Raw genomic sequence first — 18,403 nt, 5'->3', positions numbered from 1 at the left:
TGTGTTAATGTTCCTGTCTTGGATTGTTCTTCCTTTCTGCCATTTGCTTCTCATCTTTGGTCAGGTCTATGTGGCTGCTCATGGTGTTGTGAACTGTCCTAGTCCAGAAATAACCTTTATCCTATCTTCTCCAAAGCTGACGTTTTGGCACCTACAGTTTTGGGGGGATATGTGTGAGAGAATATTCCCCTAGCTGCCTGCTGACTGTGGTTATATTTGATAGCATGAGCTGGTTGCTACTGAAATAGACAAGAAAGGAGATGGGCAAATGTTCCTGATGGAGGATTGGGAATCCCAGTTTGACCAGAAAGCCCAAGTCTCCCCTCCTGGTGTTACCATAGGTGAAGAGGGCTGAGGCACAGACCTCTTCAGGAGTTTGTGTAAGCAAAGCCTGCAGACTTGCACTCGATCTCCATAGTGCTGGGCAGTGATGCTGGCTGGAGCCCAGGCTCTCCTGCCTGGAATATCTTGGCTCCTTTCAGGTGCACCATCCTCCCCACCTGAGGCCTCAGACCTTGAAATCCCCTGAAAGCACTGTGTAATTCTGCACCAGGACCTGACAGTGTGCTTACAGCCTAAGTAGGTGGAGAAGTCTTTCAGATCACTGAGTTAATTTCCCCTCCAAGGGCAGGAAATAGACCCGTAGACGTATCAACTCTTTAACTACTGCAGCTACTGCAACATTTCGCCAAGATGTTAGCTGGCGTTCCTGGTAGGTTCTTTTTTTTTTTTTTTTTTTTTTAAACAAGCTTAATGGCTTTTATTTAAATGGATGTGCACTTTAGCCATTGTGTATAAATTCAATAACATTTACAAATGGTGAAATTTGTTTTTCCTGCCAAAGAAAAATAAGTCCCTAGAGATTTAGATTGTATCAGCACTGCTGTAATATGATAAGGATCTTCAGGCTTGATTCAACCTTCCATATTACACTAACTTGAAAGCTATAAAGCCTAATAAAATAAAGCTAATAATAAAGCTGCCAGTGTCTTAGACCTACAGTGATGGGTTGAGCAAAAGAAAGGATCACATCCCAGGTACGGGATGCTTAATTCTGATGTGATATAGATGTGAAGCACGGTAGATCTATTGGAATTAATGTTATCTTAAGAGAAGAAACAGAAAAGGAGAGTGCCCCTTTCTCACTTAAACTGTGAAATTAGAAGTCTATCTGCAATGTAGGTGTGATTCACAGCATGAAAAGAAGTGTCTGGGGTCATAAAGGCTGACTTTAATTTGATGTGTAAGCTACCAAACAGTTCCTAATACAGGAGACTAGAACTCTACAGAGACTAATGAGTGAGTGAGGAATTCTGGCTTCAAACTGAATTTTAATACAAAATAGTCCTATATATTTTTTTTTTAAATTCAGGCATACTTGTGGTGTTTTGGTTATTCATTCTTTGAATACAGTGGTATATAATGCAAAGTATCCTGCCAAGAATACCGTGGCATAATTATTATGGTATATTTTTATAATAGGAATGTGATTGAGATTGCAGGAATAAGAAATCTGCTTCTGATTTGTGGAAGCATGTGACCAAAGTGCGTAGTTCGAAAAAATACAGTAAATTGTTTCCAGTAAGAAACTCCACATTTAATCCAGCTACAGTGTTGTGCTAACCTGCCCCTCTCATTAATTTCACATATCCGTCCATACACAGCCGTGCAGGAAGGGAGGGCAGGTTCACATTCTAGCGTTCTGTATTACTTTCATATTAAAAACCAAAGTAGATTAAAAGTTAATTAAAGCTTCAAACCTGTAATTCTGTATCCCTGTAAGAATTCACAAAGCACAGTGATTCTTTGGAAAACTTACGAACACGTTAATATCTGGAAGTTAGTTATATACAATTTTGAAGACTTTGTAAGCCATTTAAAATGGACAGTGTTTTAAACATGAGGTGAAAGAGGATGTAAAAGCTGTTTGAAAGAAAATACAGAATTTGCTCAGGCAATTCAAACAAACCAAAAATAACACAAAAAGCTTTTCCTGGTGTAAAAAAGCACCAGTGTAATTGCTGTGCATCAAACCCTGCAACATTTCTAATTTGGTCCACTGTTAAAGGAAAACAAATTGGTAATTTCTTATAAATCAGGGGATTTTATGTTTCATTTTTTTATTGCTCTGAAATAGTTTCAGATTCTCCATTATCCCAGCTCCTCTAGTTCTGATGACAGTCTCCTGGGGTGCACTTAGGAGCCGTGCACTGAGGGCAGCTGCCTGTATAAGGACCCTGGTGCTCCCTTTTCTCCTCTCTGTGCCTCCCCACTCCATGTGCACAGTCCAGAGGTGTCCACACTGGCCTCACTCCGTGGCTGGGAACTCTTACCTGCCCTTGTAGAAATGAGGGTTTTAAACACAGCAGAAAGCACGTGACTCCTCTTGCTTCATCACTCGAGAGTGGTTGATGGAATATACTCTTCCCCCAAAGACCCTTTGTGTAAGTCTTCTTAGCACTAGAGAGTGAGTTGAAGCTCTGCCTTTCTTTGGCAGATGCTTATACTTGGGTAGGTGGCTGTGAGGGACTGCTCAGTGGCAGGTATTCCGGGATTGGTCCTATCCTGTCTTGAAAGGAACGCAGAGATGCAGGTAACAATCGTCCTGTTAGTGAAGAAAGTCTGATGACTTTGTGATACGTGCTTGCTGCTTTAGCTATAAGCAAAAATAAAATACTTGGTTAGTTTATTTCTTTCTTTCCTCAAGGAAAGATTTTCTTGAAAAGTTGAAGCTGCTTCCTGCTGTGCCTTTGTGAAGAACTGAGGAGATGGAGGTTGCTCTTGTCTCCCAGGTAACAAGTGACAGGACCAAAGGAAGTGGCCTGAAGTTGTGCCAGGGGGAGCTTTATATTAGGTATTAGAAAAAATTACAAATCTTCACATGAAAGAGTGGTCAGGCATTGGAAGAGGCTGCCAGGGAAATTGTAGAATCAGCATTCCTGGAAGGGTTCAAAAGGCATGTGGATGTGACACTATGGATAAGTGGTGATCCTGGCAGTGCTGAGTTAAGATGATCTTAGAGACAGTTTCCAACCTTAAGGATTCTATGATTCAATGTAGGATCTTATTTTATAGGGACAAGACAGCTAGCTCTAGGTCTTACCGATTTTTTAGCTCTTAATCTAGCTCTCCTTTTAAATGCTTTTTCGTTCTTAATGATAGGAAGTTTTAAATTTAAGCTCTACTGCTGTGCATGAAAAGTTTTGTTCTTGGTAATGCTGAAAACTCTCACGAGTTCCTGCATTTTTTAATGAGCCCTCATTCAGTCGTGCCAATTTGATGGCATGATGTTAGCCTCATCTGCACTCATCCATACTGATTTTATTTTATTTTATTTTATTTTATTTTATTTTATTTTATTTTATTTTATTTTATTTTATTTTATTTATTTTATTTTATTTTATTTTTTTACTGTTTTGGTCACTCTGGCACAGATTATATGTTTAGTAAAGTGAGACTCAACTTCCCTGTGACTCTTCAGTTGACTTTTGGGGAAGCTTCAGCACAGGTAAGGGATTTGTAGACCACTTATTTTTTATCTGTCAGTGAAGATTTATTTTCACGAGACACCCAGAGGAATAAAGGTATCAAAATACACCAGAGACTTAGCTTTGGTACATGTGTTTGTCTCATGAGGGTTAACTTTGTGATCCAGACTAAAGTTTAATATAGGGTTGAGTTTAGTTGAGTATTTTCAGCATCCTAGGTGGTGGGACTGAGACAGTCCCAGTCAAGTAAACCTGCTGAACCTCCCTAGGAAGATGCTACCACAGCCCCTTGCCTTTTTGTGGCCACTGTCCAATGCTGACTGTGGTTGTGGAGCATTCAGCCTACTGATGGCTTCCCATCTGGAGGCTTGCCATGTTCTGACCTGTAGTTTCAGAAAGCCTCAGCCCAGTTAGTGTGACTGTATGGGAAGCAGATGGCTGACAGTAGCAAAATTATGTTTGGTATGTGTTCCTGCTATAGCAGATGAGAGCAGTGCAGGAGCCTGTCTCCCTTGACTCAGATCTCCCACCAATTCATAACACAATAATTCCTTGTTATATCTCATAAGCAAACCTAGAACTGGGATATTATTATTATGATTCAGTTTTGCTTGAAATATGGTTAGTGAGTCAGGTTTGGAAACCTTTGAGAGATTAAGACTGGAGAGGAAAGCATCCCTGCAATTGCTGAGCACTACTTGTACTTGTTTTCACCTTAAAGAAAGTAATTTTCTTCTCTAGAATTTGTAATGCAGTCCAGCTGTGGTGGCAATAATGAGGGAATAGAGGTGGCAGGCACTTCTCCAAAACAGCTCCTGAGCTTGTGTTTTGTCTTGTGAAGAAAGTCTAGGAGAACTTTATGTGGAGAAGCCCCAAGGTGGGGAAATACATTTTTAGCTCTAGGGTTATGACTGGTGTTAATGTTTGGGTGTGGTGGGGATGGTGGGGTTCCCGGATTAGTATGTTTGCATAGCTGGGTTTTTTTTGAATGTGTCAAGGGGAACCAGGGTGAAGATTGAAAACTTCTTTTTTAGGGAATGTGGTTATAATTGAAAGCAAATAAACTTAATAGTCATCTTCAAGCATGGTGAACTGCATTCTAATTATGCTGATTATAATTGCTGAAAATATTCACAGAAACTAGTTTTGCTCACAAGAAGTATTCATCCCTCTGCATAGGAAATGACGAAAGCACATCTTCTGTAGCAGTGGATAGCTGTGAGAAATAGCTGAAGCTGAAGTCTGACCCCTGCACTGTAATTTCCAGGGCTTCCACGGGTGAAATAGTGTAAAACGCTTGAGTGTTGGGAGAGAGCACAGCCAGAGTTTGTCCATGACCACCACCCTGCCCCTGTATTGTGCAGCCTTTGGGTATAAGCTGACTTGCTCTGCTCTTCCTCCACTAATTGGAAGTAACAGAAATAAAATTGCTTCACACAGGTGTGAGGCAAGAGAAAGGCATGGCAGCTGATTTCCAGGGTGATGGTGTTTGTGCAGCCTCAGAGATGCCCCGATGGGTTATGGCAGCGTGCGTGGATGTTGAGCCTATCGTAGCTTTTGGAATGGCTGGGATGCTGAGAAGAATCCCTTGGGGCTATTTCTATGGAATTTATTGACTGTTCTGCTCTAGTGCAGACTGATTCCTGCACAGACCAAGACACTGTTTTGTAGACATTGTACCCTGAGATAAATTTATTCCCCCACCCATTGTGTGGCCTGTGTATTGGAGACATGTACAATGGACCCTGGTAGCCACGGCTCGAGCCTTGATGAATTTAATATCTGTCTTTTGAGGTTCATGACAGCAGCTTGCTCACTACCTACTCTGCTAAAAGGATTACCTAACCATTGCACAATCACTATGGAGACCAGATGGTCTTTTTGCCTGTTTCTTTAGACAAATTGAGTTCAGTGTTTCCTTATGAATAGATATAAGCCCCTCAAAGCCCCTGTTGAATGCGCTTCCTGCTCCCAGATGAGGAATTCTGAATGTAAACTCATTACTTGTTTGTGGTCTGTGCCTCTTGGATATAGGAAGAGAATGCTGCTGGGTGTTGGCAATTTGTTTAAGAGCTTGGAGCTTAAGAAGTTTGTGTGTTGTCTTCTGCTAACCTTGAATCAATCGTCTTTTTGTTCAATCCAAGTTGCATGACACTTTAAAAACTGTTCACATAGAGGAGTGCACTTAGCAGCATGGGCAAATCAAATCTGCACAGGCAAGGGTATCATAAATAGCAAACTTCCAATTTGTTAGAGAGAGTAAGAAAATCACAGATTTTTTATCTTTTTTGAGTGTAAAATGAAATTTCTGTGGCTTTATCTGTTTTATCAGATATGTGATAACAGGCATTAATTCATGTTTATAGGTCTGTAGCATCTCTATCATGATCTGTCTCTTCTCAGTGATTTGCTAACATTTTCCTAGACTTTCTCTTAAGACTGCTTTTAGGTCTAGTTGGCAACTTTTTCCTTTGTTTTTGGTAAGGTTAGCTACATGCCAATGAATTAATTTAAACTCTTTCAAGGTTCTCATACAGTAAATAGCCACAAAAAGAGTCAATGAGAGCAAAACCCAGCATGTTCAAATCAAGTTGCTATTCAATTGAAAATTATGAACAGTAGCCATGGAATTTAGGCAGAAAGGAAAAATTTTGGTGGTGGTCTGTTAAGAATGGTTCCTAACTTAACTGTGTTCCAAAACTTAGTCTAACATCTTGTACTATTTCTTTTCTATGGAGTGTTTCAATCCCTAAACTGCTGCTGTGCTCTGTGAGATCCAGATTTGGCCCTTTTGCTTTGAGTTGTATGCTTTTGAGTTGTATGTTTTGTTTTGAGTCTTTGTATGCTAAGTGAAGAGCCAATACTTTCAGAGGGCTAGGAAGAGCTTGGGTCTTGTTACCTTTGGGTCTGTGCAATGCTGGGCGCAGTCTTTTTCTTGTTTTACTGGCAGATTAACTTAAAATCAGAATAAACCTAAAGAGGAAGGTTACTGGGTGGCTGCTGGAGTGAATTGCATGGAGGTCTTTCACTGCAAAGGTCATGGTTGGAATCCAGGCATAGGGAAAGATAGACAGATGCTGTGGGACATTGCTCTGGTAAGTCTGGTCCACATTGTAATGGACCACTGCACAATGCTGTGAACTCTAATTGGTGATCCAACAGGAAAACTGGAGAGGGATGAAAGTTTGTCCTAACTCATCAGTGAGAGGAAAGACAAACAAAGGGGAGAGAAAATGAAGCATTTACTCAATGACTTTTTCCTACTGATTCAAAGTCAATTGGTAAAGTATGCTTATAAAAATGTATGTCTGAAGTCCAGGAATCCCCATCATTGAACTTCTCTTAATTTGTAACTTTTGATTTTTTTTTTTCTTTTTTATTCATTTTACATACAGTTGGAGTAAAGTCTAAGTTGTATTTGACTGAATGCCCTCTTTTGTCTTTTTGGTGTTTTCTAGGAAGGCTGTGTGCAACTCCATTCTGGTTTTGGCAAGCATAGTGGCTGGCCACGAGGACAATGCAGAGCATGCTGACTGCTAACTGTGCCCGTGTTTGAGAGTGTTCCTACAGGTTTGCTCTTTCTTTTATACTATACTTCTAATCTAGAAGTGCTAAGGGCTTGAAGAAAGGATGTTAAAACATAGAAACTCCAGAAGATAAGATTACGCTTTTGCAGTGGCTTATTTTGGCAATTTTTTAATGAGGCAGCAGTGTATCCTCCTCCGGGTGATAGTCTGAGATCCGATGTATAAAGAAGTGTGGTGCTGATGGAAAAAGCGTTTTGGTGTTGTTTCTGTACATTACAAACACTGGAGATTCATTCTGAGTAACAAAAAGAACATAACTCTGCTTTTTACTTTGGAGTGCACTTATGTAGATTTGAAGTCTTCATTCATCTCACTGGGGCAATTTGAACTGCTCCAGTGTGTGCTATTCACTGCGAACACTGTGAAAAACTGAAGAGCATTTTACCAAGAGAACTATCTAACTGTGCTGTGCTGAATGAAAATAATGCAGTTTTGTGCTGTAGTGGAAGATGAGGCTATTTGCTAACCAAGTTATTTTTTGTCTGATTTTTGGCATGGGCCTTCATGGATTTATTTTTTTTTCCTTTCTCCTAGATTAACTCCATTTAAACACATAGCTGGGGTTTACTGAACATTTTATTGAGGCAACACTTGGTTGCACAGAAATCAGTCAAGCTGAAACTGCAGTGGGCTTGTCTGCTGGCAGAAGGGATTTCTCTGAAAGTACAGTTCACTTTACATCTAAGTTATGATTATCTTGCTGTCTCCCTTTCATTATGCCATTGTTCTTGGGAGCCAGAGATTTTGTAAGTTATAAGAAAAGGATGTTGCCAAGGGTGTGGGTGGAGGAAGGTGTTGACATGATTTCAATGGAGTTAGATTCCAGCTTTATAACAGAGGGGTAATGAACCATAGAGAAAACAGACTTTCCTAGCTTGCCCCTAAAATAAGTTCAGTTCTGAATTTAATGTTGTACATGGCTATTTAATGGCTTTTTTTTGAAACCATTGTTTCATATCATTTTTTAAATAGGCGTTTTCCTGTGTAGAGGGTAAAAATGGTCTATTACTTTTTGCTCTTTTAGCCATTGTTTCTAATGAAACTCTTCTTAATTTAGTGGAAAATGGGGAATTCAGAAAGCCAATACAGTCTTCAGGGAACAAAAAATCATGCTGCTACTACAGCTGGTGCCAAGCAGAAACCTTGCTCTCTGAAAATTCGCAGCATTCATGCTAAAGATGAAAAATCCTGCTCTATGCATGGATGGGGACATACGAGCAGCGGCTCAAATTATAAATCAAGGTCCCTTGCCAGAAGCTGCCTTTCACACTTCAAGAGTAGTCAGCCTTATTCCTCTAGACTTGGTGACGCTGTGATGAAGGTCTCCAAAAGCAATGTCCATGCCAAACACAGGACAAATGCCTCGGGAGACTACTGCCAAGGGAATAACGCGATGTTTTTGCCCGAGAATGGTTTCCACTATATTGGCCTCCAAGCTGGAAGTAATCATGCTGCCTCTCGAGAATGCAATGGCCACATTTTAAATTGCTATGGAAAGAATGAGAGTCTTGCATCAACCTCCCCATCAGAGGACAGGAGGAGTCCAAAAGTTCTCATTAAAACTCTGGGGAAGCTGGATGGTTGCTTGAGGGTCGAGTTCCACAACAGCAACAACAGCAAGGTACCAACCGAGGAGTCCAGTGGGCCAGTGCAGCTGCTGAGGTATTCCCCTGCCTTGGAATCTAAGCCAAATAACCTGCTTGATGTCAGGAGGAACTCCAGTGCAGACTGTTCTTCAAGCCATCGTCTGTCACCCACCGATTCAAGGCTTCGGTCCAGTAAAGGAAGCTCCCTCAGCTCTGAGTCTTCATGGTATGACTCTCTCTGGGGAAATGCTGGGGATATCAATGAGCTGGATGGTTCATATTTGACCAGGAGCACTCCAGATACAAGCATTCATGCCAGTTTCCCAGCAAGTGACAACAAGAAGTCCTTCAACCAAAGTTCATCTCTTTCCTCGCTCCGAGATCTCTATAAGGATACAAATTTGGAAAGCACTCCTCCACCTGGGATCAGGCTGTCTGATGAGTATATTGACACTCCTGGTAGCCTAAGCAACCGTGTCTCATTTGCCTCAGACATTGATGTTCCCTCCAGGGTAGAGCAGGGAAGTCCTGCACATTACACCTCCTACACCCTCCCGTGCAGAAAGTCTAAGCCCCTCGGTGAGGATGCATCCAAGAAGGATACATTAAAGAACCGGATGCGACGCATCAGCGACTGGACGGGAAGTCTTTCAAGAAAGAAAAGGAAGCTGCAGGTATGTACGAACCAGCCTAAGTGTGTGAAAGTTGGGTTTTGTGTTCCTCTTATAAGCATAGTGATTGCATGATATTTGTCTTTTCTTCAGGTTAATTTCTTGCTTATCTCATTTAGTAATTTGTGGAATTTTGAGAAGTATTGCATCCCTGGTGCTGTCTGAAATGTCAGCAACAAAAAAAGATACACATTATTTTGTGTAAATTTTCCCTTCCTATTTTGTCACCTTCTAAGTTAACTCCAATCTTTGCAGCCTAATATCTCTGTGAATTTGCTTTTGAAATTGTTGCGTTACTTAAAAAGTGACTTGGGGTTTAAGCTTTCTTTTTATTTCAAATATGAAAATACAACCTCTCTCATATATGCTATGAATTAGCATGCTTTATCTGGAGAGTGTGGAAGGAGCAGTGGAAGGAGGACATTGTAACTATTTTTGCAGATATTCCCTGTCTGTTTCACTGGTGTCACCACTCCCTTTTTGCTTGTCAGTCCGTTTCTAGCAAGGCAAGCAGCTGTATTGACCAGAGGTGCTGGTTCTGCCTCCACCTCTTCTGAAGGCACTACATGGAGCAACCTCCTCCTTCCTATGTGTCAGCTTAGTTCACCAGATGGAAAGACTTGAGTTGCCATCTGGCTCACTGGGACATGGTAGTGTGGAGATGGGAGGGGAGAGCAAGAGGGAGGGAAAGGATGTTTCTTTAGAAGAATTTAAGACTAATCCCATTAATAGGAATGTAGGATGCCTGTGGTCAGGAATGAAATTCTCATCTCTAGCTGCAGGCCCCAGAACTGGCTCTTTAAATACCAGACTCTGCCTGGTCTCTGTGTGTGAGTTTGCAAGCTGAGACCGTTTTTGGATTTGGTTTGGATTTTTGGTTTTTTCCTTCCCCATTTTTTTTTTTTTTTAAATTTCCTCCTGAATCTTCCCTGGTGTTTCTCATACGGGAACAGTCACTGTACTTCCCTAAATGAAGGATGCTTCCCTTCAGCAACATTGATGTGCTGGCCACTTCAGAAGTTAGCAGAGAGTGAAGGGCACACACCCACTTTTGCAATTGAGGCAGCAGCTAAGCAGTACATCATAGCACATGCTTTATGTGGCACATAAAGCAAACGCTGTCTCCTGTGCTGGAAATTCAGACGGGGCTTGTGCTTAACCATGTGCATCTGTCATTGCAATGATGTAAAACTCTGACAGGCCCTTAGGCTCAGAAATGATCTCAGCATAAGGTTTGCTGGTGTGTGTCCTAGTTGGAGGCTACAGAACTGGGAAATGAAAATGAAAGCTGTTTATTTGGATCACCTCTTCCATGAGTTGGTGCTCATGTACTTTATCAGATGCTGTCTTTTCACCTTCTTACTCAGCTGTGAAAGAGAGGGCAAAAAAGCCAGGGAATCACTGAGGAGCCTCAGTGCTGTGTTTCAGGATTCTTCACTGATTTCAACATCTGTAGCTGTTCTGGATTTTACTGCCAGGCTTTACATATGATTTCTGCATCCCAGACCTTTAGTATATATTACTTAGTTATGACATTTTCAGAATGGCATTTGTGGTGCGCGATTCATAGCTGTTTTGAATTCACTGTGCAGTGAACTGACTTCAGACACAGCAAGGAAATTTGGCTGGCGAGATTGCATCAAGCTTGAATCAGATTCTGTTAGAAGGAAAACAGCCCTATCTCCAAAAATGGTGGTTTCTTAGAAAAAGGCATAGGAAATGGTTAGTCATTGATTTTAATCAGTCAAGTATCCAACAACAGGAAGGGTAAGAGGGAGGTAGAGGATGCTTTGTAGTTTTGCAGTTCCTTGTGTGGCTTTATTGGTTCATTTCCATCTTTCACACTTCGAGTAACCTGCCATCTCTTCTGGGGGTTGCTGGGTGGTATTTTAGTAATGCTTATACTCTTAACAGGTCCTTTAGCTTAAAAAGACAGAAGTGTTGTGCATGGTTCTGGTCTGTCACGTGGCTGGTCCCTGTTTGTGTGACTTCATCTCGTCGATGGCAGCATCTGTGCTCTGCTCTGAACAGCGCGTCCCTTCCTCCGTGCGTTACTAATAACTGGCTGTGAGTCACTCGGGCTTGAACGTAGGTGAAAGCTGGAATATTTCCCTGTAAGTGGGCCTAAGTGCCGGGGTGGCTGGGTAGTCTCTCCAGCTATCCCAGTGCAAACCAGCCAGCCAAGCCCCCTGCTTCATGGGAGCACAGGCCTAGGAGGCACAGGCTTGGGGTATTGAGGCCAGACCCTTGACACTAGAAAGGCAGTGGAGTTTAATCCCCCTTGTGAACAAATTGCAGTTTAAACACAGGTAGGTTTTCTCCATCTTGAAGGCTCTTTCTAGACCGTCTTATTCAGTGCTTGCTAATAGGCAGAGTAAATGTAGTCCCAGACAGTTGGTTCTGATGTCAGTATTCCCTGCTACATTAGTTATTCTTTCCTATTTTTTTAATCTGTTATGATTTATTTAAAGGGAGAAGTGATATCTTTTCTTGGCCTGCATTTGTGGGGCTATACAGACTCTCCTTGGTCTCCTGTGTTAAGATTTGAAATCTGTTTCCTTTTCATTCTGGCACCCTTCCTCCTCATCTGTTTTAAATCACCCACAAACAGATTTGCATATGGGATATTCCAGAGGAGTCCTTGGTTATGCCCTGTCCAGTTACTGTTTCCTTTTGGATGTTTCCTTTTGTCTGACTTGATCTGATGTATCCTGGAATTGAGTTTGGCTTTCTAATAATGATCTTGCATCAAGGCATGCAGTCATCTTTTCCAAGACCTAGTTTTCCTTGCATGACGGTGTCCTAAAGTGTTGCCTCAATGCATTACTGGTACTGCACTGCAGCACACATGTTCATTTAGTTTAATCTGCGCTGAAATGGCATTGGGGTGATGCTGTGTCACAATTCAATGTGTGTGAGCTGAAAGGTGTGTGTGATGTATGTGAGACCTGTGGACACAATTTAGACAGACTTGCTGCACAGCCAGATATGGCTAAACGTGATGGTGCAAACTCAGTGCAATTCTTTAACATGGAGAGCATTAGCAAATTCTGTGGAAAATGAAAATCCATCCACCAGAAACAGCTACTGAAGAAAGGTTCTTGAATCAAGTAATATAGCCTCACTTTAGGAATCATACGTGAAATTTTATGACTTTATAAGCCAGAGCCCTGAGGAGAGCTGTAAAGAGAATTTAAAAGAAAAGTACATTGAGTCAAACTCTTTATTTGACTTGAAAACCGGTATTAGATTCTCCTTTTAGCATGGGTCCTAATGAATGTAGCAGGCTGCATTATTTCCTGTGCTGTTCTTTACAGCTAATTACTACGTGCCTCACTTTGTCTAATTGGTATCTTAGCCATTTTATCTTTTGTCTAATCTTTAACTATTCTAGAGTATATCTCAAACATTGAGAAATTTCCTTGAATGCAGCTGAGCAGAAATAGTGGTAGTTTTCTATCATCACTAGATTCAACAGAGCAAAAACCAGCAGAAAGTCACCTGGCAGGGAAACCACCTGGAGAAGCAACTAAGGTCAAACCTTTTCAGTAGTGGCAGATATTGCTGCAAGGGCAGCTTCCTCAAGGACCAACAGAGACTGCCAGACTCTGCCAATTCAATTCTTTAAAAAAAGAACACAAATTATGGTGCCTTGGTGAAGTGTATATATCCATTTTGGATTCATCCATTTTCTCTACTCTGGTACTTCTTCATTCATACCCTTTCTGTGTCTGAGGAGAAAACATAGGGTTTGAGTAGTCATTTGGCTGGCTATTGACAGGTTGCATTCCACCCTTTTACTTAATGTTTGCTGTTCCAGTGGTGGGTTTTCACAATAGACCCTTCTATGTTTACTTTGTGTTGTGTCTCTTACTAGTGCTTTGAGTCTGAAAGAAATACATATTCTTAATAAACTGTATACTAATGTTTTCTAAGGGATTAGCAGTTCCTGGAGAATAGTCAAACATTTAAAATGCTGGATTTTAATGCACAAGTATGGTGACAGTAATTAAAACAAAGGTGGAGAGAGCTTTTAGTTTCCCCCTGACATGCAGATCACCAGCGCAGTTATTTGATCCATGTTCTACAGTCACTTTGTGGCATAAAAGCATTACTTGAAGGATTATATCACGGTTTGCCACCCCATGTGTGATCTTCCTCCCTTTACCATATAAAAAACAGCTAAACTGTTGATGTTTAGGGAGTTACTCCTGGACAATACTGATTAACACCCTGCTACGAGATTTGGGGATGGTGCTCCTTTAGCAGGAGGATTGGATCACCAGACAGTGATCTGAAAAGCCGACTTGAAGTTCAATGTACTGTGAGGGGAACGTGGATTTCAGTTCAAACTGGCTTTTGTGAAGCCACGGGCAGCAGTGTCCTACTGCTGGAAAAGTGGTTTGTCTGGCATCTCCTGGGAGGGTGTACAATCCCTGTCTTGGTCACACACCAGAGGTCCTGATGCTATCAAAACTTTCTGCTGCAGTTTTGAAGAGCATCAAGTAAGAAGCAAAGAAAATAAGTAGTTGTTTTCAAAGCTGCTGGGGAGAACAGCTCACAGGAGACCAATGTTTATTTACTTTGTTCTTAGTACAGTAGTCTGTGAGAAAATAAATGCTTTTAGAGAGGCAGTCTAAACTTGAAAGTATAATGGCTTTATTATTACCGAGGGTAATAGCTTCACTTCTCAAATAGTTTATTGCAGTCTCTTCTTTTTTCTTCCCTCACACTTTTACTGCAAAAGGAACATGTCTTTTGTGTTTTATGTTCTTAAATCTTGGTTGCTTTTAAATAGCGTTGGCAACGCTTGAGTTCGGAAGCCAATAAATGGCTTCTTAGGAGGGATGGTGTGGTTCTCAACAGTGAAGTTAGTCCAAGAAGCTCTATATTGGGTAGTAGGAAAATCCCTGTCCATCCCTGGAGCCTGGGAGAGCTGGGACCAGACAGCATATTACTTGGAAAGGCTTCAGAGAGAAAAGGTCCAATCTGCCAACAAAGTCCAAACACGTTGACAAGCAGTGGCAAGAAATGGGCCTACTCTAGCATCCATATCAAAGGCAAAGTTGAAGTCATACCATCAGGTCTGATTATTTCAAATAAAATTGGCCAGCCCTCTCAATCCAAGGGATGAAGTTGCACAGTGCAATTAGGAGAAAGGCCTGTCAGTGCTTGATGGGATGATCAAACTCTCAGGGTGTTCCCAGCAACTCAGAAAATACACAGCTCTGCAGTCTGGAGACTGGACTTAAGCCAGTCAGCAAGTGAGTCTTTCTTTTTTTAAATCACATATTGTTTTAGATTAGATTTTAGTCAATTGATCAATTCTAACAAGCTTAAAATATTCTCAACTTTTGACCTTTTATTTTGTTGGGTAAGCACTGTTTGTATGGCAGATATAAAGTGGAGGTTAAAATCAGCCTTGTGCTGAAGCTAAATCTAGCCACCTTGCACCAATATGATAGCACCAAAGTATTGAAAAACCTATAATAATAAAAAAACCTCTTGTGACACTTTACCTGCTTGTACTTAGACAGATGCAAGGCATGGTGCCTGAGTTTCAGATGGAGGATGTAGCTGTCTCCTGGAGTATCTCAGGTTTCAGATGGTAGTTTCTAGTGGAATTTGAGATTACTCTAAGGTGCTGGAATTACCAAAGTGCTCAGAGTAGTGGATAGGGTTTAATGGGGTTCTGCTGAAAAAACTGAATGGTAGTGGTGGTGTCAGTGGCTGAGGCAAAGGCTATGATGTAATGGTGAAAAGATGAAGGAACTGGAATTGGCTAAACATGAAACAAATTTAATTGACAAATGAGGTGTGTCTTTTGATCGTAGCTCTGGTGACTGATCACAGATAAATTCTTTTTATGCACAGGAGCCAAAGTGTAAAGATGGGAATGAATACTTTGACAGCAGAATGGACAACTTCACTACGGACACACTGGCACCATCACAGCTCTCCACTTTACTGTGGTCTCCTGGCTCCAGCCATGCTCTCTCCCAGAGAAGTGAGTCTACCAATGCTGTCAGCAGTGATGCCTTGAGGCAGAACATCTACGAGAACTTCATGCGGGAGCTGGAGATGAGCAGGATGAACTTGGAGAACACGGAGACCTCGTCGGAAACAGAAGACTCCAGTGGCGAGTCCCTTAGCTCCTTGGAGCAGCTGGATTTGTTGTATGAGAAAGAGCAAGGAGTGGTGCGCAAGGCAGGGTGGCTGTTCTTCAAACCCTTGGTGACCCTGCAGAAGGAGAAGAAGCTGGAGCTGGTCCCACGACGGAAGTGGAAGCAGTACTGGGTCACACTCAAAGGTAAAACCACCATGGTGATCCTTCACCTTGGCAGCAGCAGTTCTTGTTGTGTCTCAGCAGCATTTCATGCATGCTGGCTTCTCTTAGCAGGTTTAGGGGAATCAGAAAGTCACACCTAACTTTACAAGGTCTACCCACCACCTAAAGTGGAGCATGGCCTAAGCAGCCCACTGAACTGAGTAAGGTGCTGCTCAATGTCTTTGGGATTGTGTATGCAGCCTTGTGTTTCATACCATAGTGGGAATTGTTTTTTCTGACTTCCTAGTTTGTGTGTTCACATCAGACTGGGGACTTAGAAGATGCTTTCAGCTGTTTGGAGGTCAAAGACCAAATTGAACCAAAATTTAAGGGTCAGGAGAAGTCCCTGGTGCCCAATTCCTTGTTACAGACATACAGTTCCATAGGCTCTGCTATGAAATTTTCTGAAAGATGGGGTAGTTTATTGTAAAAATGTTTTCTAGCATTTCTAGCAGCTTAGGTGGCAATATAATGAAGAGGTGAACTACCAGTGCCAGAGCATTTACACAGACGAGAGTGTGTGGTTCAGAGCAGAGGACACTAAAGCAGCAGCAGGGAAAGCCCTGTAGTGCCCAAGGCAGCCATTCCCAGGACTTGACGGTGTCCCTCCTTTCCCTGGGTGGTCTTTCACCTTCCCTGCTCCCAACCCTTTCTGGCTTCTGGCATGCTAAGCTTCCCATCTCCTGGAGCTGCTCCTGTTGTGAAAACAGCCCTATGGGAGGGGAATCCACTCAAGGGGGCTGCTGCAGATGTGATTCTCGTGCTGCATTTATGGCTCAGAGGGTGCTGCAAGAAGTGTACAGGTGTCAGGAAGTGTGAGAAGGAAAAAATATCTATTGTGAGGAAGAAGGGAAATTTAATGGGTGAGTTAATAGGCCTTTTTAAAATTTTGAATTGCATCCAAAGGATTTGCTTTTCAGTAAATATAATACTACATGAATGAGTAGGGAAATGATCAAGCTTGATAATTTCCTATCATATCTGGGTCTAGAGGAGAGAAAATAACAACTTTCCCACAGGTTGCCCTTTTTAAAATTGTGCATGGGTGTAGACCTGAAGAAAAATGAACAGCAAAGAGCAAGTGCTGGTAATGTGCTTGATAGTGCTGATGGAAAGAAACAAACTTGCTAGAATGAGGCAATTCTGCCTAATAATTCAGAGACTTGTTATCAAGGGATCAAAATGTAGGCAGGCTTAACAGTTTAAATCACTTGCCCCCATCAGATAGCATGACTCATGCTTACAAGCATTGTATACAAAGGGAAAAATAGTACCTGAATTCCACCCTCTTATTGTGTGTGTTTGTGTTATGGAGTAGTTTGATCTGCCTCTTCTAAAATTCAGTTTCTAAACAATTCTATCAAAACTCTAAACTGAAATATGCTATATACTAGTAGTTTGTGCATTTCTGGGATAATGAAGGTCTGGCAAGCAATTTAGGTGCTTCATGTTCATTTTTCCTGCTGTAAAATTGGCTTATTGATGACCTTGAACAAATTGCATCCCTTCTTACTACCTGAATTTCCGTAGCTACTAAAAAAAGGAACAATAAAATCCTTTGTAAAAAGCTTTATTAACTTCTAACATTGTGTTAGATGCAATGCTTTTTACTTCAGTGGTTGATATGGCTGCATTCATGGTACAGTCTCTTCCACTTTGCTAGCTGTTCTAAATATACATTCCTCATTTCCTTGATCTCTTACCTTTGTTGTCCTGTGGAGACTTTTGATTCCAAAATAAACTTGCCTGTCTGGATATCAAGGCGTACTTCTGTTTTCATAATGTGCTATATCAAGATCAAGGCGCTTGATTTGGTTCTCTTTATACACGTTTTTGAATAAATCTGTATTTAATTTGTTCTTGAAGTTTAAATAGCCAAGATATTTTAAAGCATGACTTAAAATAGCCACATATGTAAATGGAGGAACGGCATGTTTATTTGCACTCTGTTGAGATGTGTTTAATTATAAATATGCAGAAGGCTTGTAACCATCTGGTTACCTGCTGGACTTAAAAGTCCTGAGGCCTCTACTCCACTTTCAGACCTGAGCCTGAATATTAGACATGTACCGAGAGGAACTCTCTTTTCCATCTATCCTGTCCAATTAGTTTCCTTTAATGAGGGAAATTGCTTTCCTGTTGCTCTTCCCCTTCAGCTCAAGTTTTAATTAAAATACTTGGACAATAATCAGTCCCAGTGGATTTGACAGAGTTTATGAAACTAGCTGCTTCCAGGGATTACTGGACTTGACCCAAAGATACACCTGGAGTACCATACACCCAAGCATACATGCATGCTCTTCAGAATTTTTTATTTGTGTACATATAAACTCTCAGGATAAAATACAACTTATCATGAGTTAGAGCAAATAGGAGGAATATGGGAATATGGAAATATTTTAAAATACATCTTAAAAACATATAACTTCTGCACTTTCCTAAAATGCAGAAGTGGAAGCGGTTGTATGTTGCTGCTGCTGCTGAATACAAGAGAAGACTTGGTTTTGTTGGTATAGTTTGCCCTGTTATGTTCAAATGGCATTTGTGATATACAGAGTGTTACAAACTGTGTCCTTTTTTCCAACTGCAGAGATCTCCAAATGTTTCTGTGGCATAAGGAAGGTAAAGTAAGGGCTGACCAAGGGAAAAGATAGGACCAACTCTATAGGATTTGTTTTTTCCCAAAATATTCTGCCAGTCTCTTTCAATGTTAACAGGAAAAGGTGCACTTATGTAGTATAGA

The 18,403-nt window shown here is 41.3% G+C and overlaps 1 protein-coding gene across 1 annotated transcript in view; it reads left to right on the top strand.

Annotated features, from left to right (window-relative positions):
- TIAM2 (TIAM Rac1 associated GEF 2) overlaps window positions 1–18,403 on the top strand; it is a 135,834-nt gene that overhangs the window by 40,952 nt on the left and 76,479 nt on the right. The window contains exons 2-4 of the mRNA XM_088161699.1: window positions 6,947–7,058; window positions 8,133–9,335; window positions 15,207–15,642. Of these exons, the coding sequence (XP_088017825.1) occupies window positions 8,139–9,335; window positions 15,207–15,642 (1,633 nt within the window). The 5' untranslated portion in view covers window positions 6,947–7,058; window positions 8,133–8,138. The remainder of the gene's footprint in view (window positions 1–6,946; window positions 7,059–8,132; window positions 9,336–15,206; window positions 15,643–18,403) is intronic.

The sequence above is a fragment of the Sturnus vulgaris genome, chromosome 3 (genome assembly GCF_052056855.1).
Source record: "Sturnus vulgaris isolate bStuVul1 chromosome 3, bStuVul1.hap1, whole genome shotgun sequence".
Lineage (NCBI taxonomy): Eukaryota > Metazoa > Chordata > Aves > Passeriformes > Sturnidae > Sturnus > Sturnus vulgaris.
This window is presented reverse-complemented; position numbering and strand designations above follow the sequence as displayed.